Source organism: Gopherus evgoodei, unplaced genomic scaffold (genome assembly GCF_007399415.2).
Source record: "Gopherus evgoodei ecotype Sinaloan lineage unplaced genomic scaffold, rGopEvg1_v1.p scaffold_31_arrow_ctg1, whole genome shotgun sequence".
Taxonomy (NCBI): Eukaryota; Metazoa; Chordata; order Testudines; family Testudinidae; genus Gopherus; species Gopherus evgoodei.
This window is the reverse complement of record NW_022059983.1, coordinates 1,489,217-1,505,432: the sequence shown is the minus strand read 5'-3', so window position 1 is coordinate 1,505,432 and position 16,216 is coordinate 1,489,217. Positions and strand designations below refer to the sequence as shown.

The 16,216-nt window shown below is 45.3% G+C and overlaps 1 protein-coding gene across 4 annotated transcripts in view; it reads left to right on the top strand.

Annotated features, from left to right (window-relative positions):
- Window positions 1–16,216, top strand: part of LOC115640592 (natterin-3-like) — a 35,220-nt gene that overhangs the window by 12,632 nt on the left and 6,372 nt on the right. For 2 of the 4 annotated variants that reach the window (XR_003997893.1, XM_030543470.1), the window contains exon 3: window positions 8,185–9,540. The exons of 1 other annotated variant lie outside the window; for it this stretch is intronic. Coding sequence is in view for 1 of the 3 variants with exons in the window: in XM_030543470.1 (XP_030399330.1) it covers window positions 8,185–8,753 (569 nt within the window). In the remaining 2 variants the exon portion in view is untranslated. Of the gene's footprint in view, window positions 1–8,184; window positions 9,541–16,216 lie in introns of those variants that run through there. One more of the 4 variants, XR_003997894.1, reaches the window with a different exon arrangement.

Sequence of the window (16,216 nt, the reverse complement as noted above, 5' to 3'; positions counted from 1 at the left end):
AGTGTTATTTACTCCTTCCCGTAACACAAGAACTAGGGGTCACCAAATGAAATTAATAGGCAGCAGGTTTAAAACAAACAAAAGGAAGTATTTCTTCACACAACACATAGTCAACCTGTGGGACTCTTTGCCAGAAGATGTTATGAAGTTTAAGTCTATAATAGGGTTAAAAAAAGAACTAGATAAGTTCACGGAGGATAGTTCCATCAATGGTTCTTACCCAGGATGGGCAGGGATGGTGCCCCCTGCCTCTGTTTGCCAGAAGCTGGGAATGGGTGACAAGGGATGGATCACTTGATGATTACCTGTTCTGTTCATTCCCTCTGGGGCACCTGGCACTAACCACTGTCAGAGGACAGGATACCGGGTTAGATGGACCTTTGGTCTGACCAAGTATGGCCATTCTTATGTTCTTACATTCTGACATAAAATTTGGTTCTGGTCAGAGAAGTGCCCATGTACAAATTCACTTTCTTACTCAACAGATCTTTTGCTCCCTCTGTGTGTGAGTCAGATCAGGCTTCCCATATGTGTCAGTTTTATCATACACACAAAAACACACCCTGTATGCATCATAAGATCGCTCTCATGTATGTATAAGGGCTTGTCTATACAAACTCTTTGTTCACAGCAAACTGGGGTATAAGGCTATTCCACTCATTAACTGGTTGTGTGGAACCTGCTGCTGGATATTAACAATTCCATATTGTGTTTTCATCTACCCTGCTTTGAAACAGGAGTAGATCAAAGCACACTACTGAACAGTTGGTGCCCATCAGCAGAGTCCTCATGGGCACTTAATGTGTGGCAGGCTAGTGTGGGGTAGAGTCACACCCTAGTTTGCTGTGAATGGTGTATAGATAAGCCCTCAGAATCAGACTGGCTCCCATGTGTGTATCAGTCTGGTGATCACTCATTTGTGTCAGAGTCAGAGTCCCTGCACCCCTCTGTATGTGTCAGAATCAGACTGGTTCAGTTTCTGAAGTAACTTTCACGTTTTTGTACCTCTCTATAAACAACAGAGCCAAAATAGCTATGGGAGAGTGAGCTGGATTCATTTCTAGGCCATGCAATGTCAAAAGAATTGTTAACTAAGGGCTAGACTATGCCTTTAGGCACAGCCCTGAGCTAGGTGTGGGGCACAGCCTGGGGAGGCATTCTGCTTTAGAGACACTCCCTGCTTCCTTCTGCTTCATGAGAGTAGCAATTTACTACAGTAGCAAATTATGACTAATAGACTCATGGACTTTAAGGCCAGAAGGAACCATCATGATCATCTAGTCTGACCTCCTGGACATTGCAGGTCCAAGAACCTCGCCCATCCCCTGATGTAATAGGCCCCTAGCTTCTGGCTGAGTTACTGAAATCCTCAAATCATGAACTGAAAGCTTCAAGTTACAGCGAATACACCTTTTATTCCAGTTTAAATCTGCAAGTGACCCATGACCCATGCTGCAGGGGGGAAATTTCTTTCTGGCTCTAAGTGTGGTGATCAGTTGGACCCTGAGAATGTTGCCAAGACCCTCCAGTCAGATACCTGGGAAAGAATTCTCTGTAGTAACTCAGAGCCTTCCCCGTCGAGTATTCCATCTCTAGCCACTGGGGATATTTGCTGCTAGCAGTTACAGATGGGCCACATGCCATTATAGGCAGTCCCATCGCACCATCCACTCCATAAACTTATCATGTGCAGTCTTGAAGCCAGATAGGTTTTTTGCCTCCACTGCTCCTCTTGGAAGGCTGTTCCAGAACTTCATTAATTTGATGTTTAGATACCTTCATCTAATTTCAGGCCTAAACTTGTTGATTGCCAGTTTATCTCCCTTTGTCCTTGTGTCAACATTGGCACTTAACTCTTCTCCCTCCCTCTGCTGTAGTTATAGATATCAAGCATATCTCCCTCAGCCTTCTTTTGGTTAGGCTAAACAAGACAAGCTCTTTGAGTCTCCCCTCATACGGTAGGTTTTCCATTCTTCTTATCATCCTAGTAACCCATGTCTACACCTGTTCCAGTTTGAATTCATTTTTCTTAAACATGAGAGACCAGAACTGCACATGGTGTTCCAGGTGAGGTCTCACATAAATGCCTTGAACAATGGTACTAACACTTCCCTATCTTTACTGGAAGTGCCTCACCTAATGCAGCGTAGGATTGCCTTAGCCTTTTTCATAGATGCATCACATTAGCAGCTCATAGTCATCCTGTGATTAATCAATACACCCAGGTCTTTCTTCTCCTCTATTGCTTCCAGTGTAGGTCCCCAGTGTAGAGGATGGCTTTGCATTTTGCACTGTTAAATTTCATCCCATTTCTTTTACTCCAGTTTTCAAGGTAGTCCTGATCTTCTTGTATGATATTCCAGTCCGCCTCCATCTTGGCAATACCTTCCATCTTTGTTTCATCCACACATTTTATTAGCACACTCCCACTTTTTGGTTCCAAAATAAATCCTGGAGGAACTCTCCTACTAATCTCCCTCCAACCTGACAGTTCACCTTTCAGTATAACCTGTTGTAGACTCCCTTTTAGACAGTTCCTTATCCACTTTTCAATTCTCATGTTAATCCCCATCCTCTCCAATTTATCTAATAATTTCCCCTGTGGAACTATATCAAATGCTTTATTGAAATCCAGGTAGATTAGATCTACTGCATTTCCTTTGTCCAAAAAAATCAGTTATCTTCTCAAAGGAAGAGATCAGGATGGTCTGGAACAATTTACCTTTTGTAAAACCATTTTGTACTTTATCCCAGTTACCATTCACCTCTATGTCCTTAAGTACTTTCTCCTTCCGAATTTGTTCCAAGACCTTGCATACAATTGAGGTCAAACTAACAGGCCTGTACGTTCCCGGATCACTTTTTTCCCTTTCATAAAAGTAGGCACTATATTAGAAATTCTTTAGTCACTGAATCACATTTTTCTCTTTCATAAAAATAGGGACTATTAGTAGTATATGGCTCGATAGCATTCATCACCATGCTTTTTTTGACAGGATTCTATACCCCATTTGGGCCTTATGTCCTGCCTTCCCACCCTGTTTCCGTTGGCGCTGAAGTTTGGTGGTGTCAGCCACTTTGAAAAAAATATGTGTGTGTGTGTTTGAATAGGGGAAGTGTTGTGTGTGTTTGTGCTTGGGTACATTGAGAGAAAGGTTGAAAGAATAGAATGAGAGAGTTTAAAGATGAAAAAAGAAAATTTGGGCAAGGTTTAGAGAAAAAAGGAAAGAAAAGTTATATGGATGTGATTGAGTAAGGAGAGAGGGTTGTAAAGGTTTAGCTTAAGAAAAAAATTAAATAATATTGAAAACTAGGTTTAAAAGGGGATTTACTAAGGCAGAGCATGTTTGGTAAGCACATGGTAAAAAAGTGAATAAAAATGCATTTAAACTATTCAATACCAGCGTAGGTTAAGAAAAAAAGAGAAGTTAAAAGAAAAAAGAGGGTAAGAAAAGAGAAAAGAGAGCCCCCTTTGCAAAGGGCAAAAATAAAGAGTACATGGTTGAATCAGAAAGAGAGAGAGACAGAGAATGAGAGCGAGCGAGAGAGAATTTTTACTTTTCCAGTCTTTCTGTAGAATGAGGCAACTTTCCAGTTTCAGACCCTCTCAGGCTTGTTATCACCACCTTTAGTTCGGATCAATCGGAGTTTGTTCTACAACACCATCACAGAATTCATTTTCCTGAACCAATCCTAGAGTCCCAAGATTTTAAACAAGAGCCATCTCCCTCCTCTTTTCCCTCCTCTCCTCTCCCCCTTTTAACTGTCTTATTCTTAGCTAAAGAAACAGACCTCTAGTATTTTTCCCGCCACGTAGCCCCTTAACATAGCGGTTTTTATAAAAGTTAAAACCATAAGCTTTTAGTAACACACACTTTTAAAAGTTTTCCCCTAGGTTTTAGACTAACGTGTTATTTTTTAGTAAGCAAAATATGAAACAACAGGCTTTTGCAGCAAAGCTCCTGTTAGCAAAGCAGCCTCTGTGAGTCAGTGGGTCACAGAGAAGGAGTTTGCATCTTTACTTGCTTTTTAACAAACACATGTTAAAGTTACATTAAGTTTTGCAAAGGTGTAATTACTTGAAAAGACAAACCTAAGACACATCCCTTTTGTATGTGTTGTAATAAAAAAAGAACAGGCAGATGCACCCCAGGTTTAAAATCCCAGGTTTTTAGTAACAGACAGTTTATATATCCCTTATTTTGTAAAGTAGTGGATTACAGAGAAGACGTTTGTTTCTTTCTCCACTATTTAACAACTAGAGGTGAAAGTCTTGTAAAGGACTAAACACTTGAAAAGACAAGTCTATCTAAAGACATATTTCTTTATTTAGCCCCCTTGGCATAAGTGTTTTAATATAAAAAAAGAGCATGCAGAAACAACCCCTGGTTATAAAAGTAATGTATAGTGACAAAAAAAATTTAGACTAATGTGGGTTATTTTTTAGTAAGCACAATTTGAAACAACAGGCTTTTGCAGCAAAGCCATTGTTAGCAAAAACAGCCTCTGTGATCAGAGAAAAGAAGGCCAGAAGACCCCAGGTTTAAACCACAGATCCTTAGTAACAGACAGTTTATATTTCCCTTATTTTGTAAACCAGTGGATCAGAGAAGAAATTTGTTTCCCCCCCCCCTTAACAAATAGAGGTGAAAGTTATAGTAAGGCTTTTAAGGGAATAAACACTTGAGAAGACAAGCCTATATGAAGACACATTACTTTTGCATATTTTTTATTAAAAAAAAAAGCATCCAGAAGCACCCTAGGCCTAAACCCTGACTAAGAAAAAGTTTTTAAAAGCTTTTTCCTACGTTTTTAGTGAGGACAATTTGAAGGAGACTTTTAAGTTAGTGGGTTAGAAAAGAAGACAACTTTGAAAAACAAGTCTATCTGAAAACACAAATTTTCATTTAGCCTCTTTGGATAGGTGTTTCAATATAAAGTGAGCATGCAGAAACAGCCTCGAGTTAAAACCACAGAAAATGTGTTTATAAAAGTAATGTATAATGATAAATGTTTCCCTTTGTTTTAAACCAACATGGATTATTTTTTAGTAAGAACACTTTGAAACAGCATGCTTTTTTAGCAAAGCCATTGTCAGCAAAACCAGCGTCTGTGAGTTAGTGGATCAGAGATAAGAAGACCAGAACATAACAAGAAAGCTCTAGGCCTGCTTTTAAAACAAAATTATGCCAAATACTTGTATTAGAAAGAATAGTAACTTTAACTGTAAATAAGCTTACTATATAAAATAAAACCTTTTTAACCATTAAAGCTAAAAGAAGTTAAAGTATGTAGCCAGAGGATTCCTGCCTTTTTTTTCCCCCAGAGAGAAACAAGTAAAAGGGCCTTTGCTCTGCTCTTGTCTAAACAACCAGGACCGGCTGTTTTCCTTCACACTGTAACAAAAGCTGACCTACACATAATTTAAACAGTTCAAAAATGTATTTTTTAAAGTAATGCTAAAAAAACCCCTCTTTTCTAACTTATTAAGTAAACACTTAAAAGACAAACCTACCTAAAGACACAACCCTTTATTTACAGGGGTTTTTCAATGAAAAAAAAAGCATGCAGAAGCAGCTCTGGCCTAAACCCTGACTAAGAAAAAGTGTTTAAAAGCTTTTTCCCCAATGTTTTTAGTGAAAGCAACTTGAAACAGCCTTTTGAAGGTAGTGGATTAGAAAAGAAGACCCCTTTGAAAAACAGGCTACCTGAAGACACTTTTTTCATTTAGCCTCATTGGCATAAGTGTTTTAATAAACTGTAAGTATGCAGAAAGAACCCATTATTAAAAACACAGAAAACCTGTTTATAAACGTAATGTATAGTATAAAAAAGTTTTTCCCTAGGTTTTAGGCTAGCACTGGTCATTTTTTCAGTAAGGACAGTTTTGCAGCAAAACAACTGTCACCAAAACAGCCTTTGTAAACCAGTAGATCAGAGAGAAGCAGGCTGCTTCTTTGCCTGCTTTTTAAGAAATACAGGTGAAAGTTATATTAAGTTTTGTAAAGGAATAAACACTTTAAAAGACAAGTCTATGTGAAGACAGACCCCTTTAACATTTTTATATGCCTGGTCTTTTTTTATTACAACACATACAAAAGGGGTGTGTCTTAGGTTTGTCTTTTCAAGTAATTACACCTTTGCAAAACAATGTAACTTTAACATGTGTTTGTTAAAAAACAGGTAAAGATGCAAACTCCTTCTCTGTGACCCACTGACTCACAGAGGCTGCTTTGCTAACAGGAGCCTTGCTGCAAAAGCCTGTTGTTTCATATTTGCTTACTAAAAAATAACACGTTAGTCTAAAACCTAGGGGAAAACTTTTAAAATTGTGTGTTACTAAAAGCTTATGGTTTTAACTTTTATAAAACCCCCTATGTTAAGGGGCTACGTGGCGGGAAAAATACTGGAGGTCTGTTTCTTTAGCTAAGAATAAGACAGTTAAAAGGGGAGGAGGAGAGGAGGGAAAAGAGGAGGGAGATGGCTCTTGTTTAAAATCTTGGGACTCTAGGATTGGTTCAGGAAAATGAATTCTGTGATGCTGTTGTGATCCGAACTAAAGGTGGTGATAACAAGCCTGAGAGGGTCTGAAACTGGAAAGTTGCCTCATTCTACAGAAAGACTGGAAAGGTAAACATTCTCTCTCTCTTGCTCTCATTCTCTGTCCCTCTCTCTTTCTGATTCAACCATGTACTCTCTATCTTTGCCCTTTACAAAGGGGGCTCTCTTTTCTTTTTTAACTTTCTTCCTCTTCTTTCTTTTAACCTCTCTTTTTTTCTTAACCTACGCTGGTATTGAATAGTTTAAATGCATTTTTATTCACCTTTTTACCATGTGCTTACCAAACACGCTCTGCCGTAGTAAATTCCTTTTTTAAACCTAGTTTTTAATGTTGTTTAACTTTTTTCTTAAACTAAACCTTTACAATCCTCTCTCCATACTCAATCACATCCAAATAACCTTTATTTCCTTTTTCTCTAAACTTTACCCATACTTTCTTTTTTCATCTTTAAACTCTCTCACTCTATTATTTCAACCTTTTTCTCTCAATGTATGCAAGCACAAACACACACAACACTTCCCCTATTCAAACACACACACAATTTTTTTGTCAAAATGGCTGACGGAGCCAAACTTCAGCGCCAGCGGAAACAGGATGGGAAGGCAGGACATAAGCCCAAAATGGGGCATGGAAACCTGTCAAAAATACATGGTGATGAATGCTATCGAGCCATATATTACTGCTATTTTAGCAGTTGTCTTCTCATAGGGTACGTCCCCCAAGTTTACATATACATTAAAAATCCCTTGCTGTTGAGCTTGCAATTTCATGTGCCAGTCCCTTTAATATTTGGATGCAGATTAGCCAGGACCCTCAATTTGCTCCATTAAGCTGTTTGAATTTGACTTCCACCTCGGATGTGCTATTTCCACTTCCAAATCCTCATTTCCATTAGCCTTCCTGCCACTAACAGTAAGCCCCTCATTACCCTTATTAAAAACTGAGGCAAACTATCCATTTACTTATTGGGTCATGTCTAGATTATCTTCAATCTCCACCCCATCCTCAGTACTTAGCGGCCTCTCTTCTTTCCTTGTTGGCTTTTCATTTATGTGGCTATAGAATGTTTTACTGTGGGTTTTAATTTCCTTTGCATGGTCCAACTCTGCTTGGTTTTTGGCAGTTCTCACTTTCCCCCTACACTTTCTGACCTCCTGTGCTAGCTCAAAGTGTGGAGTGAGTGGAGCCAAGGCTCTTCCCCTCTCTGATCACTCGTATTAGGAAAAAGGCTCAAAGTAAACATGCCCAAGGATTCTAGGTAGCCTGTGCAGGGGCAGGTACTATCTGGTACTCAGAGAAGGAGGCAATAGGAACCTTTTGGAAACTGAGATGTTCCTTATAGGCTTGGATGATTAGTGTCATTTGTGAAAGGTTACCAAAGTAACCATCAACCTTACCAAAATACTGATCATTTCAATACTGGCAGATCTGACCACAGTAGAAAATCCATCCCTGCATTGATTACTGTATTAAACCGAGAACACCCAACACACACACACACACACACAACTCTATTAAACAGAGAACACCCAACACACACACACACACACACACGGATGGAAATGGAAAAAAAATGGAAATGTGAATTCCACTCATGTGCTTTACATTTTTTTTCATTTTAGTCTTGGGAAATAACAACCATGCTGCACCATCCCTGATTTCCAGACTCCAGGAAGGGACCTCTGCTTTGAATATTTACACAGCAGATGAGGAGAAGAGCAAAACACCTCCAGAGAACAAGGGCCAGATCATTTTTTATGACCACAAAAACCTGAAATGGGTTGAGTGGGAAGGGTCAATTCCAAGTGGGGCAGTTTCCATCTGGAATGAGGAGGCATCTCGCAGAGAGTATGTCTGTGCAGAGGCAGGATATTCTGTTGGGTTTTTCAGTGAAAGTAAAGGTCCATATTGTTACTATTCCAATGCTGATCAAGAACATCGCACCTCACACTTCAGAATGTTGGTAAATAAGAATAACGGTGAAGTGCTAGAGTGGAAGAAAGGATCATTTGGTTCCATTCCACCAAAGTCAGTTCCAAGCTACCCCGGAGTTAACGTTTTTGTAGGTAGGAATCGTTATGGCTTAGGGAAAGTAGACCTTAGGTTTGAAGCTTTCTTCTTACCTCAGAATGGCAAAGAGAAGTGTTACAAAGAATACGAAGTTCTGAGTGTTAACACGCCCAAGAAATAGCAAAAGTTCAGTATTTAATAAATAAGGCAAAATTTTCTTACTGGACAATTCCAATCTTCACATTGTCCAAAATCCTTAACAATTTTCAAAATATAAAAGAAACTACAACCAATGAGCAATGCTGAAAAATTGGTCACCCTACTTGAAATGTAGTGGTTTCGACAAAAGTTCCCATTTTCAATGGGACATCAGTATGTTTTTCATCAGAGATAACTTTTCCATTGTATTGGTGCCAGTCGTACCAAGCTGCAAAAACATCTGTCTACCTGTGAAATGAATGTCCCAACCATTCATGAATGTGAGATGGTCATGATGGGTACAAAGACGAGGGCTCATATACCCTAACCAGCCACACTCATCCATACTTATCAAAAAGGAGAAACTCTCAGCAACACCATTCGAGAAACAAGCACCAACATCCACGTCTCAGATGTGAATGCTGAGGTGAGACCATGCCAGCCCATAATAAATGCTGAACTGTGTCTAAAGGAGTCTGTAGTTCCAATATCAGCAATATGGAAAATTGTAGCTCTACTTTAGGCTTTTTCTTTTCCCAGATTTTAATCTTTCCATGGAGTTAGTGTAATAACTTTATTGTTTAACATTTTATATAGGGTTATTGTTTTCTTTAGATACTGAAGGTTGGGATCAAGACCATCATTCAACCCCCAAGGAACACCTCTTTATCCACTATCCACCTTATTCTCTGTTCTTATGCCATCAGCTGCCACGTATAATGCTGAACAGCCACAGAAGAGTAAAAAGAAGATAAATGTTGAGCATCCGATTTATTTTTCTATTGTTCGGATGCTTTTTTGCATGCCCATATTTGTAGTATCTAAGGCCTAGTCTACACTACACGTTTAAACCGAATTAACCCTGCACTCGTCCACACAACGAAGCCCTTTATATTGATATGAAGTGCTTTTAAAACCGATTTCTGTACTCCTCCCTGACGAGGGGATTAGCACTGAAATCGGTATTGCCATGTCGGATTAGGATTAGTGTGGCCGTAATTCGACAATATTGGCTTCCGGGCGGTATTCCACAGTGCACCATTGTGACCGCTCTGGAAAGCAATCTGAACTTGGATGCACTGGCCAGGTAGATAGGAAAAGCCCCGCGAACTTTTGAATTTAATTTCCTGTTTGCCCAGTGTGGAGCTCTGATCAGCATGGGTGGCGATGCAGTCCCAAATCCAAAAAGAGCTCCAGCATGGACCATACGGGACATACTGGATCTGATCGCTGAATGGGGAGACAAATATGTTCTATCAGAGCTCCGTTAGAGAAGACGAAATGATAAAGCATTTGAAAAAATCTCCAGGCTATGATAGACAGAAGCCACAGCAGGGACTCAGCATAGTGCTGTGTGACAAGCGTAATGGAAAGCCAAAGAATCAAATGGACGCTCATGGAGGGAGGAAGTGGGGACTGAGGACTCCAGCTATCCCACAGTCCCCGCAGTCTCCAACAAGCATTTGCAATCTTGGCTGAGCTCCCAGTGCCAAAGGGTCAAAAACATTTTCCCGGGGTATATGTCATCAATTTGCCCCCTTCCCCTCCCCAAAAGAAAAGGGGAAAAATCATTTCTCACCTTTTTTCAATGTCACTCTATGTCTACTGCATGCTGCTGGTAGACGAGGTGCTGCAGTGCTGAAAGCCAGCATCTCTATCCCTCCCCGGTGGCAGACAGTGCAAAATGACTGATATCCATCCTCATCATCATCCCATGAGTGCTCCTGGCTGGCCTCGGTGAGGTCGGCCGGGGACGCCTGGGCAAAAATAGGAATGACTCCCTGTTATTCCCGGCAGACGGTACAGAAGGATTGAAAACCGTCCTCATCATAGCAACTGGAGGCTGAGAGCCTCCCCCACCCCCTTTCATGTCTAATGAAGATTCTGTACTGCCTGGACTATCATAGCAGCGGGAGGCTGCCTCCCACTCATTTTATCTCAGTAAAAAGTCAGTGTTTCTTATTTGCATTCTTTATTACTTCATCACACAAATGGGAGGATAACTGCCATGGTAGCCCAGGAGGAGTGTGGGAGGAAGGAAGCAATGGGCCGGGGTTGTTGCAGAGGCACCCCCTAGAATGGTATGCAGCTCATCATTCCTGCGGGATATCTGGGGCTCTGACTGTGCGGCTGTGCTCTCTGGTTCTCTAGTAGACTTGCCCCATATTCTAGGCAGGACTGACTCTATTTTTAGACAAAACATAAAGAAGGGCATGACCTGGGGAGTCATTCCCAGTTTTGTCCATGTGCCTCCAGCTGACCTCAGCGAGGCCAGCCAGGAGTACCCATGACAGCAGCAGACGGTACAAAAGGATTGATAACTGTCATCACCAATTTCCAGTTGCAGACAGTGATATAGGGCTGGTAACCATCTCTGCTACCTTGCAAAGGCAAATGAATGCTGCTGTGTAGCGCTGCAGTACCGCCTCTGTCAGCAGCATCCAGCACACATACGGTCACAGTGACAAAAGGCTAAACGGGCTCCATGGTTGCCATGCTATGGCGTCTGCCAGGGCAATCCAGGGAAAAAGGGCACAAAATGATTGTGTGCCGTTGCTTTCAGGGAGGAAGGATTGAGTGACGACATTTACCCAGAATCACCCGCGACACTGTTTTTGCCCCGTCATGCATTGGGATCTCAACCCAGAATTCCAATGGGCAGAGGAGACTGCGGGAACTATGAGATAGCTATGGATAGCTACCCATAGTGCAATGCGCCGGAAATCGACGCTAGCCTCGGTACATGGACACACACCGGCGAATTAATGTGCTTAGTGTGGCCGCGTGCACTCGACTTTATACAATCTGTTTTAAAAAAACAGTTTCTGTAACATCAGAATAATCCCGTAGTGTAGACATACCCTAAATGCTGCATAACTGAATTAATTCTGCATTGTGAGGTCTATTGTCATGGATCCACAGGGCAAGCTGGCCCCTGACCTTTTGTCATGGATCCACAGGATTACTGCTGTGGCCTCTGCTTTGGAACAGTCTCTAGGAGGATCACCTTCAGTGTGGCAGACTCCCATGGGGTCTCTTCCACCTGGGTCAGCTATGTATCTTCACCACCTCCTTAGACTGGACCTCTGGGCCTTCAGCACCTCTGCTTCACACCCTGAGTTCTGTTCAGTGCCTGAGCGAGACTTGTCCTCTCTTCAGGGATCAATGCAACTCACCCAGCATTTTCAGTGACACTAACACAGCATTGTCCAAACAGAAGGGTTTATTAGTGATCTGGAACACAATGTAGGAAGTCCTTGGGTTTGCGTAGAGAAATGAAGGTGAAAGCATAGCCCAGAGCCCACCCAAGCTGTAATGAAGCCCTTGGTTCTTTCTCTGTTTGACCTCCTTGGCTACACTCCAGCTGAGAGCACCTTGACTGGCTCCAGCAGCCAACTTTTATCTCAAAGCTTTCCAGTCCTTTGTTCCCGAGCTAGGGAAAAGCTGCTTGGCTTCCTACAGAGAGATGGGGTAATCCATGGTCATTGGTTGCTGGGTTCAAATGTCCTTGCAATTGGATTTGTCATTGTCTTTATGAATTTTCCACTGATATGGGATTGCCAGCTAGTCCCTTTCCAATTACCCATTTAGTCCCAGGCTGCTAGGTGCCTTCAAACCTCTGTGTTAGCCTGCCCCAAGAACAAACAGTCCCTTTCCAGCCAAGTAGGTAAAAAGGGAAAGTGAGGCACACATAGAACTCAAAAATAGTACAAAAAAATTCCCATTTGGTCACATCTTTATATCATCTCTCTAGCACTGTGCCCGTCATGCTGCTTGTTGTGGGACATGGCTAAGAGCACCAGTCTCAGATCAGACTGCCAGAAAACAGAATGTGTACCCCAAGCTGGTGGGGTACATAAGTTTTCACTAAGTCAGTAACAAATATGTGCTTCCAAAATTCTATGTGTGGCAGAGCTCTGACCTTGCCCAGTGGGTTCCGCAATTCCAGGCTTCAGAGGCTCACTCCACATAGCCCTTTTCTCTCTAGGGCCAGGGATTGAGTCTACTGAGCCCTTTTCATCATAAGCCAGCAAGGAGGTTGATGAGAGAACTCCCACAGTCTCTGTTGCTCCTGTGGCCTCATACCAAAACAGTTTAGCCTTCTGTCCTGACAGGGGCCTGTCTTCCCCTCCCAGGGGGTGTTCTTGTAGTGGTAGGTTGCGGGGGAACCTAGGCCTGCCCTCTAATCCGGGTTCCGGTCCAGGGACCTTAATGGTAGCAGCTGTTGGCAGCCAACCATTCACTGCCAGAGTTGCTACATTTCCCTGGGCCACTTCCCCACAGCTCTCCTGTGTCTCTGTTCTTCACCCTTACCCTAGGACTCCCTTACCAATGACTTGAGGGTGTCTTCATTAACCAGCCCTTCAACCGCACTTCCTCTCCTTTGGCTCCCTGGCTCTCCTTGGCCTAACTGGAGTGAGCCCTTTTATAGCATTAGAGGGGCCTTAATTAGAGTCAGGTGCTTAACAGCCTCAACTGACTCTTAGCAGGTTAATTGGAGTCAGGTGTTCTCATTAGCCTGGAGCAGCCCTGCTCTGATCACTCAGGGAACAGATGCCTGCTTCTCCAGTGGCCAGTAGAGTATCTCCCTTCAACTCCTCTGCTGTAGAGGGAAGGAGGGAGAAGGCTGCTGTTGCTGTTCCTGCTGGGTACTGAGCCCTCGCTACTGCTGCTGTTGCTGATCCAGTTGCTCCCCTGGCTGGGCTAGACACCACCACCCACCCCCTTTCTCTGCTACCTGCTTGCTGGCTGGCTAGTGGACCCCACCCCCACCCTCAGTTGCTGCTGTTACTCCACCTACAGCCCCGGGGGGGGCTGCTGGCCTGCTCCCCAGAGAAGGAGAGTGTGGGACACCAGCTCCAGCCCTTGTTGCTGAGGACACCACCTCCACCACCACCATCTGAGCAGGATCCCTCCTGCCTGGCCACCAGACCACCTGCTGGAGCTGCTGGGGAGCTGCTGGAGCCCCAAAGAGGAGAAGAAGAGGACCAGCTGCTGCTGGGGGAACACATAGAGGCTCTGAAGACCACAGTGGGGGGGGGGCGCTTAAGCACTGAGTAATTTTTGAACTATGCTCTTGTGGTGGGGATCTGGACTGTTTGTGGGGACACTGGGGGTGTGGCGTGGAGCCTGCCCCCTGGTCCATCTGTGTCCCCCTTTGCCCCCACCACCACCACTGCTGGCCCCTCCACCACCCCCACTGGATGTTTACAATCTGCCTCGAGCTCCTGCCTCTGGGACTGCGCTGCTCGCCTGGCTAGCCATGCCCGTTTCCACCATTTTGGCCTGCAGCAGCAGCTAGCTGAACATTGACTTTTCGTGCAAACGCTTGTGGGCGCACGTCCCCTTGAACTAAACCCCTTCCCCTTTGTTATAGGTCCCCCAGCTTTACCCCTTGCTGCCTACCCCATTTATCCCTGCAGCCTTTGTCCCTCCCTAGCCCCAGCTTGAGTTTGTTTGTCTGCCCCGCCTGTTTCCCTCTGCAATCTTGATTGTCCCACCTCAGCCCTGAAGTTAGCCCCATGTTTCCTCTGCCCCACTTCCAGCCTGGCTGTTTCCCTTAACCTCACAGTCCCTCAGCCCTGATTAGCCCCTCCCCTTGTGCAGCCATGCCCCCTCCTGTGCGCTTGTACCCTTCCCCGTTTGAGTTTGCCGTAGTTCACTGCACCCCCCCGCAATGTTGTTGTATCCCCCGATCTCCTAGTGCAGCTAGAGGAGCCGGATTTCCACCTCGAGTCGGTGACTGACATCCCCTCAAGTCCTCGATAGTCCTCCCCACTCATTTAGACCTCCCCTTCTAGTGCCCTCCTACCCTGCTTGCAGCCTAGTGGGGAGGAGTGGTTGCCTCCCTTCCCTACCCCCCTTCGCTGTTTGTCCCCCTCCCGCTCTCATTATGACAGGGGACACAGTGGGAGAGACCCCCTCAAACAGACCCTGTCACCCCTCCTCCACCTGTCCCCGCATCCACTTCCCTAACCTCTACCTCAACCGCCACTGCAAAACTGCCTGCCACCACGCCCGCTGGGGCACCGGTGTGGCGAGTACTGGGGAAACCTCTGCTGCTGGCACGTTCCTCACCCCTTCCAATTCTGGTGGAGTCCCCCCAGCCGGCAGGAAAGATCAGGGAAAGAAGAAGGGTAAGGGCCCCGCTAAAAGGACCAGACCCTCCATGGCAGGGGCTGCCCCCGCTGCTCTTTCCACCAGCTCTGCAGATGCCCCTCCCTCAGCCCCCAGGGCATACACCCAGGTGGTGGCAGCCCCCCTACCCGCTATAACGTCATCTCCCCCAATCACCGCCTCCACTACCATCTATAGTGGCCGGGGCCCCTTTCCCATCTTGACCAGGAAACACGGTGTCCATTGCCTCCTGGTGCCTGCCTCGCCCCTCGTGGAGACCTACGTGCAGGCGTTGGCGAGGTTAGTGGGGCCACAGTCATCGTGGCAGCCTCCAAAATGTACGGAAAGGTCATCTTCTTCCTAGCTTCAGAGGCCGCTGCTTAGGAGGCAGTGCAGGAGGACCTGGTGGTAGAGAGAGTGTTCGTCCCCTGGAGCCGTTAGAAGACCTGGGTGTTTGGTTAGTCCTGACCACTGTCCCTCTCTTCCTGCCCAATGCTGCCCTGCTGCCTGCCCTTTCTACCTTGGGGCGACCAATCTCTGTCATCAGCTCTCTCCTGCTGGGCTGCAAAGACCCTGTCCTCCGTCACGTCCTCTTGTTCTGCTGGCAAGTGCAGCTTCAACTGCCGCTGGCGGTGCGTGAAGGTGAAGTGCTTGAGGGGTCCCTCCTGGCTGCCCGGTGCCTGGAGCTGTCCCTCCTCCTTCCCAGCCTACCACTGCTCCCACTCGGGCTCAAGGAGTATTGCCCCCAGCAAGTCCAGCCGAATGGGGAGAGCCCCACCTCCACTGCCTGCGATCTGGTAGGGCCTATGGAGAAGGGCGCGGCGGGGAAAGCACTGGGCATGGGAGAGGGCCTGCCGCAGAAAGAATCCTCCCTTTCTCATGCTGCCCCACCGTTGCCTCCCCAAGTCCCCAAGCCATTGCCCTTGCTCCCTGACCCGACCCCTGTTAACCAGCCCCCAGACGATGCCACGAAGGGCTGGACCCTAGTACAGGAGAAGCGGGGCAAGCGGAAGGCTTGAGCTCTGCTCCTTTCCACCGATGCAGAAGCCCCCTGAAAGACCAGAAAGGGGGGCACCGATCCCAAGGCTTCTGCTTTGCCCTCTAGCACTTCCCATTTAATGGTGCCAGTTGGGGAAGATGTGGCAGCATCGGGGGGTAGCACTATCCCTCCCCTGGTGTCCCTCCCATCAGAGGCCCCCGATGGAGCCCCTCCTGCCCTCTTCATAGTTTAGAACCCAGCGAGCCCTGAAGCGAGCATCGCTTCGGGTCCTGGCAGAGTGAACCCCGGGTGGTGGAAGGTGATCTCCCCTCTATCTATGAGGAAATCGA